Source organism: Xyrauchen texanus, chromosome 47, assembly GCF_025860055.1.
Source record: "Xyrauchen texanus isolate HMW12.3.18 chromosome 47, RBS_HiC_50CHRs, whole genome shotgun sequence".
Lineage (NCBI taxonomy): Eukaryota > Metazoa > Chordata > Actinopteri > Cypriniformes > Catostomidae > Xyrauchen > Xyrauchen texanus.
Genome location: NC_068322.1, coordinates 20241163 through 20260575, shown reverse-complemented (window position 1 = coordinate 20260575; position 19413 = coordinate 20241163). Strand labels below are relative to the sequence as shown.

The 19413-nt window shown below is 37.4% G+C and overlaps 1 protein-coding gene across 1 annotated transcript in view; it reads left to right on the top strand.

Annotated features, from left to right (window-relative positions):
* The window catches only part of LOC127638727 (CUGBP Elav-like family member 2), a 200402-nt gene that overhangs the window by 46197 nt on the left and 134792 nt on the right, over positions 1-19413 (top strand). Inside the window, exon 2 of the mRNA XM_052120385.1 lies at positions 7085-7120. Coding sequence (XP_051976345.1) covers positions 7085-7120 — 36 coding nt within the window. The remainder of the gene's footprint in view (positions 1-7084; positions 7121-19413) is intronic.

Here is a 19413-nt window from a genome sequence, read left to right as displayed (position 1 = left end):
TGTGGTAGATTTTTGCATTTGACCGCCTCCACAACTATACATCAACATTGTAAGTGGTTACTACAGTATACAAGCCGTTTAGTCAGTAAGCAGCTCCACAGCAACATAATTTCACTGGGAATTCATCCAGTAGTTCAACATGTGGAAATTAGCACATAATAGGTGATACTTGTGACTTGGTGCATCACAGTAGCATTGGAATGCCAGATCAAATGTAAGCAATTATTATGTGAATCATGTAAGCAATGTCATTACTTCATTATCAACTACTAGAATAATGTCATTAATAAATTAAATAAGTGTGATAATGAATCCTATGTATGGAATGAAATACAAACCTTTATTATTTTGCAGTGGTGATGACCCACCATCACATACACTACAATAGTCAAATAACTAAAGCTGACTATGTAAAGATTTTTCTCAATACGCAAGATAATAGCCATGATAATAACAAGCTAAACATGACACAAGACACATCCTTTATTTAAATACTCAGACAATTCTAAAGAGAGGCCTTACTTCTCGTTTATCCCAATCCACTTCATGAAAACAGCATATTTTAAAACCAAAAACCCATTAACAGATGAATGCCATAATTTGATAAGAAAATTAAACTGTTGCCTTATTACTGTCACAAATTGACGAAACACTCACATTTAGCTAGTTAATTTACATGAATATTAGCCATTCCTCAGGTGCATCAGTAGCAGGTGTATTAACGACTCTCCTAACAAATACAGTATTTATGTGTGTTTCAAACGCTCAACAATGGCGGATTTGCAAAGAATCCTACAGCTTGAGCACTGAAGGCAATGCAGAAGTCAAGCAGTGTTCAAAAATGCCTACAAAAGAACAAATTTCACACCACTGGACTTTCTATCTGATGATGACATCGTAAGAAAATTCCCGGTTCCAAGGACCAAGATCCTTAATATGCTGCAGGTTGTGAAACCACACCTTCAGAGGGCCACAAGAAGAAACTACGCCTTAAGTCTAGCAGTGCAGTTCTTAGCAGCACTGCATTATTGTGCTGTGGGAAGTTTTATGGAGGTGGTTGTTGATGGCCTGGGGCTCAGCAAGTCTTCGGTCAGCAAGGCTGTGACAGCTTATGAACAACATGCTAACATTCCCCAAACTCCTCAAGAAATCCATCTGGCCAATTAACAGTTCCCCAGAGTGTCAGGCGTCATCAATGGCACCCTGAAGGCAAGTCCCTTGGTGAATTAGCCCTTGTACATTTGAAGGAACGGCTATCCAGCCATTAATGTTCAAGTAGTGTGTGATTACCAGGGGTCTTCACTGACATTGTGGCAAAATGGCCTGGAAGCACACATGGCTCTTTTGTGTGGGCCAATTCTGCAATTTGCCAGGTGGCTGAAGAGGGTGACTTTGGTGACAGCTGGCTGTTGAGAGACATTAGATATCTTCTTCGCCATACCTCTTGACACATGTGCAGCATCCAGCCACCACACAGAGAAGAGGTTCAATCAGGCCCGTGGAAGAAGGAGCCTGAAGCTGAACCCCTCCAAAAGCTGTGCTGTTGTAGTGGTTATTGCAATTCTCCACAACATTGCAATATTGAGGGGGGAAGGGGGGAGGGGGGTTATGCTGGCTAAATACATACAAATTCTGTCGTTTTGATTTAATGTGCTGTGTAACGTCATTTTCCCCACCATGTCTGATATAAAAATCTGTGCGACACACTTTGCTAAAGGCGTGAGCATTGTCGAAATGACTTCGAGATATGAAATTAAATTCTTCCATCCAGCTGTTGTTAAATTTACATGTATATTTAGTTTTTTTTGACGGAGCACCACCTGAGTCTTCTCCTCCAATCTACCAGTGATGCTTGATTCAACTTTCTGCATCTACTACCTGCGCAAATATCAACAGAGCAACTGGGTTGCCAGGTTGAGGTCACAAATGATTATACATTTGTATGATGAGTTGATTGCGTGAGTAGGATGCGTTTCATACAAGATCTGGCAACTGGACACCTTGGAATAATATATTGATGTGATTATTCATATAACGAGGTTTAGGCCATACAAATTACGGGAGTTTCCCAGGAGAAGCAACAAAATGGGAGGGGGCGGGAGATGGGTGTGAACTATGGGAGACTCCCAGGGAAAACGGTGTTGACAGGTATGCAATAGAGAGAACGTTTTATATCAGTGAAAATCACTAACATATATATATGATGTTTTACATATATTGCCAGATGTGAAATTTCTCATTAGGAATGTTGTAACACTGTAAGATATTCGCTTGTAAATAATAAAATAACTCACCTTTTCTAAGCGGAAACTAAGCCAATGCTGTGCTCCAAACAGCATAAATAATGCCTTCAGATGGCACTTCGAAGGGCGAACGAATGTGACAATCACGCTGGATGATCGTTTCAAACAGAATTTCCAATAAAAATAATGTAAAAATTAAATTACGTGATATTTGAGCACCACAACTTCAAACCTTCCAAAGCTCTCAGAGGGGATGGTGAAGTATTTGAAGGAATAAGGCATAGGAATAGGGGTGATAACACACCCCAGCCACATCTAAATCAATGACGTCGACAACACAAACTAACAATGGGCTATGCTTCTAACCACAGGTTTCGGGAAACACCAAATCATTGAACTATGTTGGTAACGATGGAATTTGTGACCATAGTTGGCAAACGATAGTTTTGGGAAGCGCACCCCAGAACAGTGGCCATTTACAGTCAAGTCTTAAAGTAGAAGTAGCAAGAAAACGAAGTGTTTTCTGTGCAGAGGGTCAGAATGAGGATAAAAATGATTATGGTTTACAAATATATGACAAAATAAATCTTTATTATATGTGAACCTCAAGCAGTACCACCGCTCCCTATAAGCAGACTATGCAGTATCTACGCAGGGCACCAGCTCCCTAGGAGGGCACCAGAAAGTTGACCGGCTGCCCTTTCTCGCACGTTATACGTTATTCGTGGACCCGAAAGCAGTTGTGGAACACAGATCACTGGAACTCCTGCAAAGGGCATCAATTTGGCCAGCGGCGGCCCTGACCTCAAGGAACATATTTAAATAAAAAAGGCATGTCATGACCCCTTTAAATAGACCATCAGTGGTCTCCTTAACCCCAACTTTCAAGTTGTCACCCTCATTTACATGTATGCATGCGTTTGCGGAAAATAAAGAGAGAAAGAAAAATGTTTGTGGGCGCAAACACATCTGGATTGAGGCCTTGCATAATTCATACCAGTCAGGCTCAATGTGAAGGTCTGTACGGGCGAAACCGCGGACAGATCTCTCGCTGTGTGGCTCTTTGAAATGGAAAGTAACCTCCAGCCCACCTTTGGTCTGATCACCGGTGCCAGCATATGCTATCCCTTTGCATCCCTCTCATTTGGACATGAATAAAGGAATAATTCACCATTAATAAGTGCGTTGCTGGCGTTCTGTTATTCGGTATCGCTGACGGCAGCTGTTATCAAACAGCGGCTGTTTCACCGGAAGCTTTCAGAAACCTGACCGCACACCTCCTCCCTGTTGTCCACAGGGGACCAATTTATTAACATGTGGGAAGAAGCACAGTCTCTTTCTTTCACATACACATACACACACACACATACTCTATGTACGTGGAGAACAGGGGCTCGGCGGTAGGGTAACAGAAGGAAACGAGGAAAAAACTAAAGAAAAACAATTTGGAGTGGGCTGTCAGGTGCTAACAAGAGCGGTGAGTTCATTTTGATTACCTGAGCTTGGGTGCCATGTTGAATGAGATCCTAAATTAGTCACAGCGAATAGCCCACAATTGATTTGCACTTTGAATACAGCATTCCGCATTTTTACGGCAGATGTTGAATACAGTACTGAACCTTTTTTTTTCTCTCTCTCGGTAAAGGTAATTGAAAGGGTCTGACAAAGTGATTGCTGTATTTTATTTCAGTTAATTTGCTCCCAGAAATAGTGAAGCAGGCACATGTTGACACACACACACACACACACACACACACACACAAACATGCATGCATACATGGGTAAGCCTGTCAAGAACATGTCTAAAGGTTATATTTTAGCCTGGAAAATGTAAATAAAAATAAGAAATTATATTTTTCAATAAGAAAATTAAGCCTGTTGAATGACCGAAAAGATTTTTTACATTTGTGACACAATTTAATGACAATTACACAGAGTTTTGCCCAGACTTCTCATTACCACACACACACATATATATATATATATTATATATATATATATTAATACTGTAAAACAAATCCTGTTGTTTTTACAAAAAAAAAAAAAAAAAACTGGCAGCTGTGGTTGCCAGAATAATTATGTAAAAATGTAAACAACTTTATAGAACATCTTGTATATTTTACAGTTTAGAAACTGTTGTTTTTACTGTACATTTAACGGTGCATTACCGTCATTTATATGATTAAATAATAAACTTGATATATTAACCTTCTGAACTGTAAAATTCTGCTTGACACTTTATATGGTATTGTTAATCACTGTTAAAATTACAAAAGGGCACATGATGACATGAAGTTCATCAATAGAGGCCCTACCAGGAACAATGATCAATAAACATGTAGAGACAGTGCTCAGTGTCACTCACACGAACACGAAACACCATCAGGGTAACACATGTGAACTAAACTAAATAACATATACTGTTACACAGAACATGCCAAAGTACAAAACTGATATTCAAATTAAGAAGCAACATATCTATTCCCATAAAATATAATGAATTGTAATGGGTCACACAGGGAATTCTGGAAAAACTCGATTATTGTTTTTTACCGTCATTTTAAAAATAATTTACTGTAAAAAGTCTCTTGTTAAACATAATATTACATTATATCATTACTTATATGGAAAGATCATACTTTCTAAAAAATAATTTAAAGAAAATCATTTTGACTACATTTTACTGTACAACCACATGCATTGTATTTTAAGGTAACTACTCCTTAAACAATTTACATTGTTTTACTGTGCCATTTTTATAGTCTTTTACCGTTAAAATTACGGACAAATTATATAGCATATATACTCTCTCTCTCTCTCTCTCTCTCTCTGTGTGTATATATATATATATATATATATATATATATATATATATATATATATATATACAGTATACATATATATACAGTATATATATATATATATATATATATATATATATATATATATATATATATATATAAACTCATATGCACTCATACTTACTCATAATTAACTCATAAACTCATTACTGAAATGTGAAACAAACATCTTATTGCCTTTATGCTGATTGAAATTTTAAATTATAAAAAATTATTCCAGTATTTTCTACTGTATTCTTTTTATTTTTTATATTATGACATTTTCATTCATATTTGACACCTTTTTGCTCAAAATTATCATTACCATATAAGAAACGTATTTCTTTATTTCATTATTCATATATATATGTGTGTGATAGAAATTGTAAAGTATGTATTCATCATGTATTTGTTGTACTGCCTTTAATGTATGCTTATTTAAATAAAAAAAACCTGCATTGTAGTATGTTTTTTTTTACTATAACACATACTGTAATAAAGTAATTAAAATCTAATAAGAATTACCACTGAGAATAATTCAAATGAAATTTGTATTTATTTATTCATTCTTATGTTAGGGTGAAATATGAGCCATGACATAAAGTGCAGAATTGTACCCTGTTCATATAATGCATGGGAATTGAAGGAGATATCTGTATGCTATGATATTACATATTAATAGATAGCGATTAAGGGTGCAAAACAATTTGCATCCGTCAATGTAACATGTAAATTATGATTCATACAGGAAGTGTTTGCTAATGAGGTGATGTATTAGCCATTTGTAATTGTCAGTGGGGGATGAATATGTTGTTTTTGTAAAATTTGTCAAGAGAAAGCAGCAAGGAGTGCTTACAATGCACCATTCCTCCTTTATGCTCTCTTTCTTTCTGTTCATTCTTTCTGTGTCCACTTCTCTTGGGCTCAGTGGCTCGTGACGCTCCATATGTTTGTCTGCTCCTCCTGAGAGAAAGAGAAAGAGAGAGAGAGAATTCAGGGAAAGCTAACCCAAAATTTTAAATTCTGTCATTATTTATTGATCCTTATGACTTTCTCTCTTCCGTGGAACACTGAAGGAGAAGTTCAGCTAAATGTCCTGTTGCTCACTGCCATACAAAGGGAAAGTGGATGGGGGCATGCACTGCCAAGTTTCAAAAAGGACAAAAAAAGCTCAATTAAAGCATCATAAAAACAATGACAGAGCTAGTAAATAATGGTAGAGTTTTTTGATTTGAACCGCTCATATTAAACAGAAACCTCTCGCTTCCTGCATTGACTCCTAATGTTTTCCTAAAAGCTGAATGCCCCGAAATGACAGGAGGAGGAGAGAGCATGTGGATGATTGGATGGGAGAGACAGACATTTGGAGATGGGGGGATGTAATGTGTGTGTGTGTGTGTGTGTGTGTGTGTGTGTGTGTGTGTGTGTGTGTGTGCGTGTATGTTATCACTTTGTGGGGACCAAATGTCCCCATAAGGATAGTAAAACCCGAAATTTTTGACCTTGTGGGGACATTTTGTCGGTCCCCATGAGGAAAACAGCTTATAAATCATCCTAAATTATGTTTTTTGAAAATGTAAAAATGCAGAAAGTTTTCTGTGAGGGTTAGGTTTAGGGGTAGGGTTAGGTTTAGGGGATAGAATATAAAGTTTGTACAGTATAAAAACCATTATGTCTATGGAGAGTCCTCATAAGGATAGCCGCACCAACGTGTGTTGAAAGCTAAATCCATGCATGAGAGCTCCCCACAGAAATAAACACACACGCTTGAGTACTATCAAACACACAAGTACACACGCCATATCAGCCACACACACAAACAAACCATTTTTTACCAACATTATGGATGGGCGGATCGATCTTGAAATATCGATACTTGTGATATTTGATACCTATTGATAATTGTATATGTGAGGATGGATCCTTACATAATTATACTGATACTAAATGTTTTCTACTTTCCATGAAGTCATTCATTTTCTTTTTCTCTGTCTCTTGTAGGCAGGACGCCAGTGATCTGTCTGGAACTATACAGAGGTAGGACTGGTTCTCTATCTCACTTGCTCTATCAGTTATTTTGACTCAATTCTGGATCTTCAATATTGTATTTACTGCTACTGTATTGTATATTGGCGCAATATTTCTCTATGTTGCACAAAGCAAAAAATGTAATTCTGTCTTTTCATTTTTTAACTGAGGCCTTGGGCTGATCATTGAATTGGGTAACTGGCAAACACTTGTACATAACATCTCTGACCTTGTGCATGTATTTGGTCTCAAAAGTGTTTAATAATACCCCTACCTTATAAACAGAACATAATACTTCCAAATCCTAGTGAGCTGTGTATCTAGCCAGAATATTAAGGCATAGTAGGTGCACTCTCTTAAATTCAAAGGCAGCATTGCAACCTTTGTAGAGCAGAAATTGTGACCACACAAATATGTCAAATTCAAGAAATTTGATTATAAATATACTTACAGTATATTTAATTCAATACTGAAGTATTGATAACGTTCAGTCTTATAAGCAATATTGTATTATACCCTGTCTCTGTGTGAGCTATGTGTTTTATGCTTATTAGAGTATTGTGTTGTTAGCTTAGCAACATGCTAACACTAAGTTGAATTTCACTGGAGCTTCACTAGAGGAGCACTAAGAGTTGACGCAAATACAAAACGTTGTTTTTACAGATTTTAGGCACTTGTAAGCTGGTTTGACTTGAAGAATAGCTAAAATGCAATAACAGCCAACTTAGGCTAGTGTTTTAAGCATTTTGTTTTTTTCTTTAGGAGGGTTTCTTTGAAATTCTGAATATGAGACAGGCAAAGATACAGAGAGAGAAATAAAAGAGGAAAGAGGTGTTCTTAGTGAATCAAGGTGCAGAGTTGAGGTTGGTAAAGATCTGTGACTGAGGGCCATTAAACCCAGCCCAAAGGCTATGAGACGACACATCCAGAGAGAGAGCGAGAGCGGCAAGGAGTTTTTGATAAACTGCTGATCCTGAAATAGCTGCACCTATTTTTCATCTGGGATTCTGTTAAGCATAAATTGTCACGTCTCATCTGGAGTGGAGCTTTCTTCCTCAGGGGCCGCACATAAACTCAAAGCCACTGCCAGAGTTTGTAGCCCTCTCTGTTGTTATGGCGATGCACCGTGGATTACCGCCAGCAACTGGCTGATTGATGGACAGCTTGTGAGTTTTCAAGGGCGCTAGCAAGGAATAATTATATCACCCTGGGAAAGTCAGGATAGACGCCATATTTTATTTGACAACAATAAAAACGAGGCTGTGACGGATAGACGAACAGTCTGTTCATTGGGCCTCATTCAGAATGAAATTCTATGTAAAATGTTCATTAAACCATTCCTATGTAAATTGTACTGTTTAACCTAATAACAAAAGAACTCCATAATACAAATGCATGGGAGACTCACAACAGTTTCCACAAGAGTTTGGTATTAGCATGTTGCTAAGCTAACAACGTGATACACTTATAATGTAGGAAAGAATTTATGAATGATTTTAAGAGACATTGATTTGTTAGAAAAACCATTCTTATGTAAGCTGTTTTATTCAGAGCAATTATGAAAGAACGTAGAACGCAAAGTGCAAGGGAGACTCACAACTGATTCAAAAAGAGTTTGACGCTACGTTGCTAAGCTAATAGCGTGATATCAAGGTACTTTTAGCAAGTCAGTTCACTCGGCAGCCATCTTTGTAATGCCCTCTAGCTGTCCGGGCAGCTATTTTCTATGTAAACAAGCCTTGAATAGGGAAAGACAGAAATCTCCAAAACGGTTTCAACAATGGTATCATAATTTGTGCTTCTTTACCTCAGATTTAGCTAAACAAATCCAAATTTTTCCAGCTTGTATAGCTAATGTGCATGCACATTCTTGAGTCGACATCATTGACAAGTGATGTCTGTATCTAAAAGCTGGGTCTTTTACCTGTGGGACTTCCCTTCCACATCAGTTGATCATTGGGCATTCCAATTCCTCCAATTCGTTTTAACAGAATAGACCCGTCTCTGATAAATAGTCTCTGGTGATACTCTAATAAGTATGAAAATTACATAAGAATGGACTTCTGAATGATGTACACTGTGAAAAATGATCGTAAAACTATTATTATGTAAATTGTCACATTCAATTTAACTAGGATAGAACCCCTTACAAAGCAAATCAGAGACTCAAAACTGATCCAAAAGAGTTTGCCGTTAGCATGTTGCTAAGCTAATAACGTGATACTCTAAAAAGTATTACTAAAATATGTAAGAATGTATTTATAACGTTTTCATGAATGAGGCCCAAAATGTCATACTATCGTGTACATTGGTGTCAGTTGTATAACTGACAAGACATAGACTGACATCACCATGCCCTCTTAGTTTTCAATCCCTCCCCTCCAACTGCCTGTCAAATAAAGTCTACTTTTCACCCTCCAATATATTCCTAATGGAACAAATCATTTCCCGCCCTCCACATATTTGTCAGATAACGAAAGTGAAATGATTTGTGATATGAAAATGAACAGCATTTCATGTTGGATTTAAATAAGACGTATACCCTGACTGAGGTCCAAATCCAGAACCGCACTTATCAAATACAGCTCTGAAGAGCACTTGCATGGCCCCTAAAGAATTTGAGTGTGTGCCACAAAAACATGGGGGAAAACTTGTTATTTACATCATAGATGTCCAGGAACTCAATGACGCAATGACTTGGGCATCATGTGTGCTTCATGTGTGCATATGGGACTAATTTACAAGATATTGTTGGATTAATCATGGTGTTTGTTTGAATTCCCCAACCTCGCTTTAGTATACCACACCCAAAATTACCTCAGTGTACATAAGCATGCCAGAACTCTGCAAGTGTGTGCGTTTATCTGTGTGTTCACAGCTATTTTTGTGTGGCTTCATCCAGGGTGCACCAAGAGCCGGGGAAAACAAGTGAAATATGCAGATGAAATGCTAAAGAACAAACTGAAATTCATGAGAATAACAAAACACCTCCAGGAGTGAGAGGAAATGAGAGATAGACACAGAAGAGAGGAAATGAGAGGAAATGGGACTGTTATTGGTGTATTAGTAAAATTATTAGGAAAAAAATGACTTCTGTGAGTGTGATTGTATTTCATTTGTAGCTAGTTTGAGAGCAATATTGTCCACAAGTGTGTGTGTGTGTGTGTGTGTGTGTGTTATTAAGGAGTTGACTAGGAGAACTCTGCACATGAAAGTCCCTTATGGTTAAAAGGTTTTCAGACTTTATTATATGAAATATGCTGTGAATGAGCATGAAGGCCTGAAAAGTGTTTTTGCAGAGGATTTAGGTAACTAGGACTAGGTAAGTTGGGAGACCACTCGGAGTAGCACCATTCATTTTACATCAGCGTGACACACAAAGTGACAACACAAGTGAGTCATTCTAGTAATAAATAAAAACACAAAGTGGACTGTAGCAAAATGACATTATCCCTCCTTTTAATCTCACTATAATATTCTATTTTGCTACATTGTGACATAAATCATCAATTAGTGACGTTTTTCTTGAGAGAAACATTTGGTGCAGGGTAACAGGTTAAGCAAAGTCTTGATTGGCTCTCCATTCAATCTCATTGCTGTTAAGGATGGGGCAGTGGTGGCTCAGTGGTTGAGGCTCAGTGTTACTGACCAGAAGGTCGGGGGTTCAAGCCCCAGCACCACCAAGATGGCACTGTTGGGCCCTTGAGCAAGGCACTTAACTCCAGGTTGCTCCGGGGGGATTGTCCCTGTAATAAGTGCACTGTAAGTCGCTTTGGATAAAAGCGTCTGCCAAATGCATACATGTAAATGTTAAGGAGAAGCAATCGAGCTATTTAAGGGATCTCAATTGTGATTTTTCTTTCTGAGGGGCTACAATACGAAATATAGCAGCAAACTTATATGCACATATTCTCTCTCTCTCGCTCTCTCTCTCTCATCACCCTCTGTCACATAACAAAGGAAAAAGGAACAGAAAGAAAGGGAACAGTGAAATAAAAGAACATGTGACTGTGTAATTAGATCCTGTGTGCAATCACTGATTCCCTCGTGCTGAAAGACTGACTGCCTCCTACCTTGCTGCATCAGTACCATTCCTCTTATTTTTCTTTTTTCACTCCCTTCTTTTCCGGTACCGGGGGTCTTAACAGCAGTGGGGGGGCCGAGAGGAAAGGGGAGCGGAATTTGTTGTCAGCTAATTGCATCTCTCCGTGGCGATTATGTTCTCATAGAGAATACAACCAATTATTATGTGAGCCGGAATGGCAGTGCGAGAGAGCGTTTACCGAACCGTCATGGCGGCCGTGTGGGACCCGGCCTCATTATCACCACGGAGACTGACCCGCCCCCTTCACCCAGCAACTGCTCTAATTACCATCCAACCAGACCTGTCAATCAACACTATTTATAATCTAACTCTGAGAGAGGACGAGAAAAAGAGAGAAATTCTATCGAGAGACATTGTCCCTGGGTATGAAAAGTAAACCTTCAAGGTTTATTACAAGTGTTTATGTTGGTCCCTCGTGTAGAAGGATGCATACTGTGAACGTGTAAGGCCTATTTTCCTCTTTTGTTTTTCCACAAATTGATTATCTGGCCTCTTTGCTAAAGAACCTTTTAAAACGATCACTATATATAGATCACCTCATTGAAAACAAATAGACCTCAGTAAGAGACTTTAGTTAGGGTAGATGCCATATTTGATTTGACTTGAATGAAAACAGGCTGTGATGAATAGACGTTCAATCTGTTCAATGATCATTCAACCGTCAAAACATTAGTTATGGAAATTATAAATAGACTAAGACTGGACAACCTTTTAAAGGGCTATACTTCTATCCCTCACTGCCTCATTTTAAATCACGTCAACTTAAATATGGCATCAACCTTGACGAAGGTTCATTGCTGCATTTCATTAAAGCACTATTCGATGTATTTTCAACTGGTCATTAGTTAATGTCATTTTTAAAGCATTTCTGTGCATTTTAAAGCAGCTAAAACATTCACTGTCGTTTGTTCGAACGGCGTTCAACCAATGAGTTTGCGTAGTTTACGATTTCTCTTTAAGATGTTTGTAAACAAATGCTTACAAAAGTATTCAATGCTTTCAAGCTAGCATGCTCTTGGCGATATATACATGTATGTGCTTATTGGGCATAAATGTAACCTAATTGACAGAATAGTTCATCTATTAAAGTTCAGATTAAAAGTGAATTGTGTAATTTTTGCGGCACTATCATCACTAAACAGAATTGCAAAAAGAATCCATTTTTAAACAGGTTTCCAGAGCACTTCCCCTGTCTACCATTAGTCCGTCAAACAGATAGCCCCGCCCCAAACTCATGCCATTGGTTGAGCCAATATTGCTACGTTTTAGAGAAATCGACCTATGAATGGCTTACTTGTATAGTTTCTTCATCCTGATTTTCACGAAACCTGTCAAGAAAATGTCCTGGGCTTTAATATACAATGCTAGATTCTGCATATTAAGCTGGGATGAGAGAAAGTATTTTAGCATTGGAAGAAATTACATTAATCATCAATAATTTGTTTCACATCACATCGTCAAATTGTTATTAGTCTTAAATTGCCGTCTCAACTATTTTGGAGTGAAGTCATCTTATTTGAAATTACTGTACATTTTTCACAAGGTAAAACATCATATAATGTGTAATTGTAGTGCTTTCAATATAGCAAAGGGTGAATCCATCCATCCATCCATCTTCAACCGCTTATCCAAAGTCGGGTCGCGGGGGCAGCTGCTCTAGCAGGGGGCCCCAAACTTCCCTATCCCTAGCCACATTAACCAACTCCATTTCCAGGCCAGTGTGGAGATGTAATCTCTCCACCTAATCCTGGGTCTTCTCCGAGGCCTCCTCCCAGCTGGACGTGCCTGAAACACCTCCCTAGGGAGGCGGCCAGGGGGTATCCTTACCAGATGCCCAAACCACCCCAACTGACTCCTTTCGACGCAAAGGAGCAGCGGCTCTACTCCGAGCTCCTCACCGATGACTGAGCTCCTCACCCTATCTCTAAGGGAGAAGCCCGCCACCCTTCTGAGGAAGCCCATTTCGGCCACTTGTACACGTGACCTAGTTCTTTCGGTCATGACCCAACCTTCATGACCATAGGTGAGGGTAGGAACAAAAATTGACCGGTAGATTGAGAGCTTTGCCTTCCGGCTCAATACCGCAATACCGCCCCCGCTGCCCCGATTCTCTGGCCAACCTACCGCTCCATTGTCCCCTCACTCGTGAACAAGACCCCAAGGTACTTGAACTCCTTCACTTGGGGCAATACCTCCTTCCCTACCTGGAGTACTCACTCCATCGGTTTCCTGCTGAGAACCATAGCCTCAGATTTAGAGATTCTAATCCTCATCCCAAAGGGTGAATATCATTTACAAATCACTCATACTGTCAACTTTTTCAGAATTGGGGTAGTACATGAAATACCCATGAATTATTTAGCCATATTATATCTCGTCTGTGTGTTCTCATTAACACCATAGTTATGTTCCACAATGGCCATCTAGTGTTTGTTTCCTTGAAGAACAATCGCAGGCCTCTGAATGTGCCACCTAAGGTGAGGCTTTGTAGAGGGTTCATTGGGCAGTCCTCTGAACGAGCTGCACCACGGTGCCCCATCTCCATCTATTGGGGGAGGCCCCTGAATGAGCTCTACGGTGAGGCCTCGTGTAGGCAGAGTGTTATGAGGCGTGGGACCTTGGAGCGCTGCCCTGCTGTTACTCACAATCCTAATACCTCACAGATGTGCTGGATCGAGAACCAGCTGTTTAACATTACGTACGCACACAAAAACGCTGGCAGCTCCTAACAGACGGTGGGACGTTTCCTAAAAAATAAATTTATATAAACACTGTAAATGTACAAATTAATAAATTAATAAACCTCATGTTGTTCCAAAACTATATGAATTTCTTCTCTGTGAACACAAAAAGATCATTTTTAAAGAAGGTCTTTGCCAACTTTTTATATAATAAAAGTGATTCTGAGGCTGTAGAGCTCCAAAATACAAAGAAGAATTGTGCATGTATGTAATGTGACTTGTAAGATATTTTCCATGTCTTCTTAGGCCACTTGATTACAAAGTAAGAAAATACATTAAATAATATATACATTAAATAAATGAACAGAAATATGTATATAATACTTATTAGGACTCTCAATTTAATTCATAAATAGTGTGAAAAGTAAAAAGTGTGAACAGTTGATCATGTCCCTGACACATGCGTACGTACGAGCATACGAGCACTTCAAGCTTGAAGTACATCTTGAATGCGCCTCAACAAATCTTACAAGCAGCGCAGCAACAGAATGAGACCCACTCACTACAGTAGTGCATCATGTGGGCGAAGCACAACTGAAGACAGGATTCTTGAGATGCATTTCGATTTCAAAGTTTCCACTACTTTTAACTTGACACAGCATCCTAAAAATGCACCGTTTATGATGCTGAATACCAGTGAGGTGCTCAAAACGCGTCCATCTGAGGCACACACATGTACTGTATATAGAGCGACAAGTAAAAGGCAGATGGCAAACTCAATGCAAAACAGGTTGCTGTAAACTGTAGGTATGTTCAATAATATGAGAATAAAATCTATTGAGTTCTTAAGACACTTTTTGTATTGTTTAATTAATGCTAATCATCTTCCACAATAATGCAACCTATTTCAAACTGAATTTCAATCCATACTATGTATATTTAATAGGGCTGTCAATCGATTAAAATTTTTAATCGAATTAATTACATGGTGTCCCGATTAATTAATCGTGATTAATCGCATATAAAAATATTTGCTGAGAAAGCCCCTCATATAACAATAATTCAATATATAATGATTATACATATTTATATCAATATATAATTATACATAGTTATCTTTAAATATTTTAAAATTATATATATATATATATATATATATATATATATATATATAATAAAAAATATTTAGATAATTAAAATGCATTACATTCTTGTGGCAGAAGAGTTCATCATTAATAAGACGATACAAAAAGTGGCTTTAGAATACAATGTAATGTTTACTACCATATTATTGATAATAAGACAATCATTGACACACAGTTCACAGCAATCCATTTCACAAGTGAATTTGTCAATCAGTTGGAGATTTATTATGAGGGCTTGTTTAAGAGCCCGTCAATCTACACCTGCGTCAGACATGCTTGTGTAGCATCTCGGTTGTGTTGCATCATAAACATAAAATTTTTAGATCACTGTTTCAAGTTAAATATAGTTTAATACTCAATCTTTAAACACATCTTGAGATCCCTTAGTTCGGATTTGCACTCCATTAAGTGTTTTGAACGCAAGAACGTAACACATGTTTATGCTGTTCTGCCTACTGAAGTGTTTGCTACACTATATAAACTGTGTGTTGCTCATACAGCTGAAATTTCACTTACTGCCCTCTGGAGTAAACAGGTGGTACTACAAGCTTGCATTTCACAGGAATCTTCCTTATTATGGTCTGGGGGCATTGCAATTAATTGTGTTAATTTATTTTTTGTCAAATTAACTGAATTAACACGTTAAATCAACAGCCCTAATATTTATTATAGGCCCAACATAAGTATTTCAATTATTATGCAGTTTCTATTTTCTCAGCAAATAATTTCATACATGATTATTTCGAGTAATTAATCGGCATGTCCTGTAATTATCTCGATTAATATATATATATATATATATATATATATATATAGAAATGAAAAACCTCATGAAATATCCCATGCAGTGCACCTTAAAATGAAATATAGTGGACAAAATTAAATCAATAAATATATAATGGACTTAAATCATGGAATTTTGCAGTAAAAAAATAAAAATAAAAGATCAATAAAATATAGGTATAAATAAGGCATGTAATATATTTATTTATTTATGGGAAATTACATGAAATACTGTGTGAATACTGTGTGAAATACTCCATGAAATATGTTATAAAATACACCTTTAAATGAAATATAATGGACAAATCCAATGGGATAAATAAATATATCATGAAATAATTAAATCATGACATTTTGCAATTTAAAAAAATTAAAGATCAGTGAAATGTAGGTATAATTATATAAGGCGTACAATGCATTAATTTATTTATGGAAAAAGAAAAATGACAGGAAATGCCAAATGAAAAGCCGTATGAAACATGTAATAAAATATAACAGACAAAATAAATATATTATAAAACTATTTAATCGTGGAATGTTGTAATCAATTAAAAGTATAAGAAAAGTGGCTACAAAAATGAATAGGCCATGAAATGTATTTATTTATTTATCTAAAAAGAAAGGCAACATGAAATACACCTTGAAATGTAAACTGTCACTTTCACCTATCAAACTTAAGAGGTTAAAGTTAACTTTTCCTTTAAACAAATGTCACGTCACTAAAAACCCTCAGTGGAATAGCTGCATATTTTGCCTTCATTCATTGCATATTTTTGTATGTTTCACAAAAATATTTGCAATTGTTGTTCAGCTAGCCGACAGTTCAGACAGAGTCTGCGTGAATAAACTAAAGCTTCTAATCAGAGATACCCTGAATGACTTTGCATGTGAATACTCTCCTTAATTACACATTCTCACTCAAAGTCCCGTCCCTCCTCCCTGATTGTGTTATTGTCTCTGATATTTCTCCTCTAACTGAATATTCATGAGAGGAAGTGTCTCACTAGATGGCAGTGCAGCTCAGTGTGGCCATGCTAATGAGCTCACAGGGGATTAATATTTATGAGATCTGGGAGGAGAATACAGAGAAGTGACTTTGTGCAAGTATGTGTGTAGGCTAACAGTATATGGTGACTCAATGGCTAAATGAGTTAGAAAGCAAAGAGTGGCCTGTCATACACACACACTGACTTAAAGAGGAAAAGAGACTGTTGTTTCACCTGCTTTAAATAAATGTGCTGGAAAACGAATGGTGAAGTCATTTCACAGAGAGAACATTTACATTTACATGGATGCTGTGTGTATGTTTTCATGATTTATATTACAATTAAAATTCACAATAACAACTCAGTCATCATTTACTCACCCTCATGATGTTACAAACCTGTACATTGTTTCTACTAAGGAGCAAAAACAAATATAGTTGGCAGAATGTCCAAGCTTATCTTTTCCATACATGAAAGTGAATGGGGACTGAGGGTGTTGAGTTCCAATAAGAACAAAAAAGCACCATAAAATCACTACTAGAGTATCATAAATGTTGTCAATATGACTTGTGTGCTAGATTCCAAGCCTTTTGAAGCCATATGATAGATTTTTTTGAGGAGCAGGCCGAAATGTAAGCTATTATTCACTGAAAATCTTCCTCTAAAATCTCATTAACTTGAGAGATGTTCAAATGTTTTTGAATCCTTATATTAAATTCATCAAATTAATTGGTTTATTTTATTGTATCTATAATCAATGAGATTAATAAAATATTTGCTGTTATTTATTTAACACAGTTGATGCATTTAACAGTTGATTAGCATTTAGCAGTTAATATGACATTATAACAATATACAGTGGGTACGGAAAGTATTCAGACCCCCTTATATTTTTCACTCTTTGTTATATTGCAGCCATTTGCTAAAATCATTTAAGTTCATTTTTTTTCCTCATTATTGTGCACAGCACCTATTGACAGAAACACAGTGTTGACATTTTCACATTTATTAAAAGAAAACTGAGATATCACATGGTCCTAAGTATTCAGACCCTTTGCTGTGACACTCATGTTTTTAGATGACCATACATACGATTGTACTATTTCCACAGATGGATGAGTAGCTATTGAAACATTTTTGCATATTCATCGCATGCTGTCCAATCCATGTTATTAACCTTATATGTTATGCAAGTAACATTTAAATAATGTATATAATAATGCTGGAGCTTTACAAAGTCACAGTGTGAAATTTCTAAACTAGACTATGGACTAAAGACTTTATTATATTTTCATTTTTGCTTTAATTCTTTTGCTGTTTGAGTAAATGGGAAGGCAAAACTAATATTTGCTGTGGTCTCCCATTCATCGCTCTTGAAATGTACTCCACTAAGATTTACTTCCACATTCCAGATCTGGAAATAGGAAAAGAGTAACTCAAATTCAGGGTAAAATTTGAACAGTGTGAAACATAAAACAAAATCACTGTGGATTACATTCATTCAGAATTTGAAAATACCATAAGGTCAGAGAGATGGTGGACAAAAATCATGTGGAACTAAAGGTTTTGGTTGGCAGTTAAATGATTTAACTTTTCCACTGCACGTATCGGTTTGCCTCGCCTCAACTCTACTCGCTTAACTTTTCTGAGCTTGCATTTCCACTTCAGTGGACCTCTGTTGCCGTGACATCATCTTAAATGTGACACAAACTGACCAAAACAATAACATCGTGGATGTGTCCAGGGCACTCTCCCTCCCATTGCTTGCCGGTTTAGATCCATTTGGTCGAACCACTTCCACTTTTCCTTGACTTTTTAGTTTTGCGTCATTTCTTTCTTCACTAACGAGTGGACCGTCTGCACCTCGTTTATTGACCATGGCGTGGTTTTGCACACAGCCATTTATTTTTTCACAATTTGAAAGGGCGTGAACGAATGATACTGTTATCGCTGTTGCTAACTTTAAAACTAGCGGGTTGATGTCCCGTGTCGGAAATCCAGTGACGCTGGTAGTGACGATTCTCCCTGGCCAATCAGTGATCTGCATCTGCATTTTGACGTCACATTTAGAATCAGCTCGGCTCACCGTGGTGATACTAAAAAAAGTATCAGTACCAGGTACTGTCCACAGTGGAAAACCCCCAAAAAGCGAGCAGAGTTGAGTTGAGTCGTGTTGTACCGTGCAGTTGAAAAGCCCCATATATATTCAATTTTAAGGGTGTGTTCACACTTCTCTTGGTCCGGACCAGAAAAGAAAATGATACATTTAGTCCTGGTTCGCTTAGCGTTCACACTGCCATTTTTAACACCAAACCTAAAGATACAAAACCAAAGGCTTCAGGAAAAAGTCACAACCTGATTGGACAGCTTTTATGCAACGAAACTTGCCGAACATCCAAAACAATGGTGGCTGCTGGGTGAAATGCTCTCTTTATATTTATATATGTATATATGGTGGTATTTTTACCAGCTGAGAACAAACGAAGAGCTAATAAAATGTGTAAACAGCACCAGGAATTCCTCCGTTGCACACACAAACGAAGATATGCTGCAAGAACGGCTGTACCGAACTATAATGGGCAACATAGCTCCTATGAAGAAA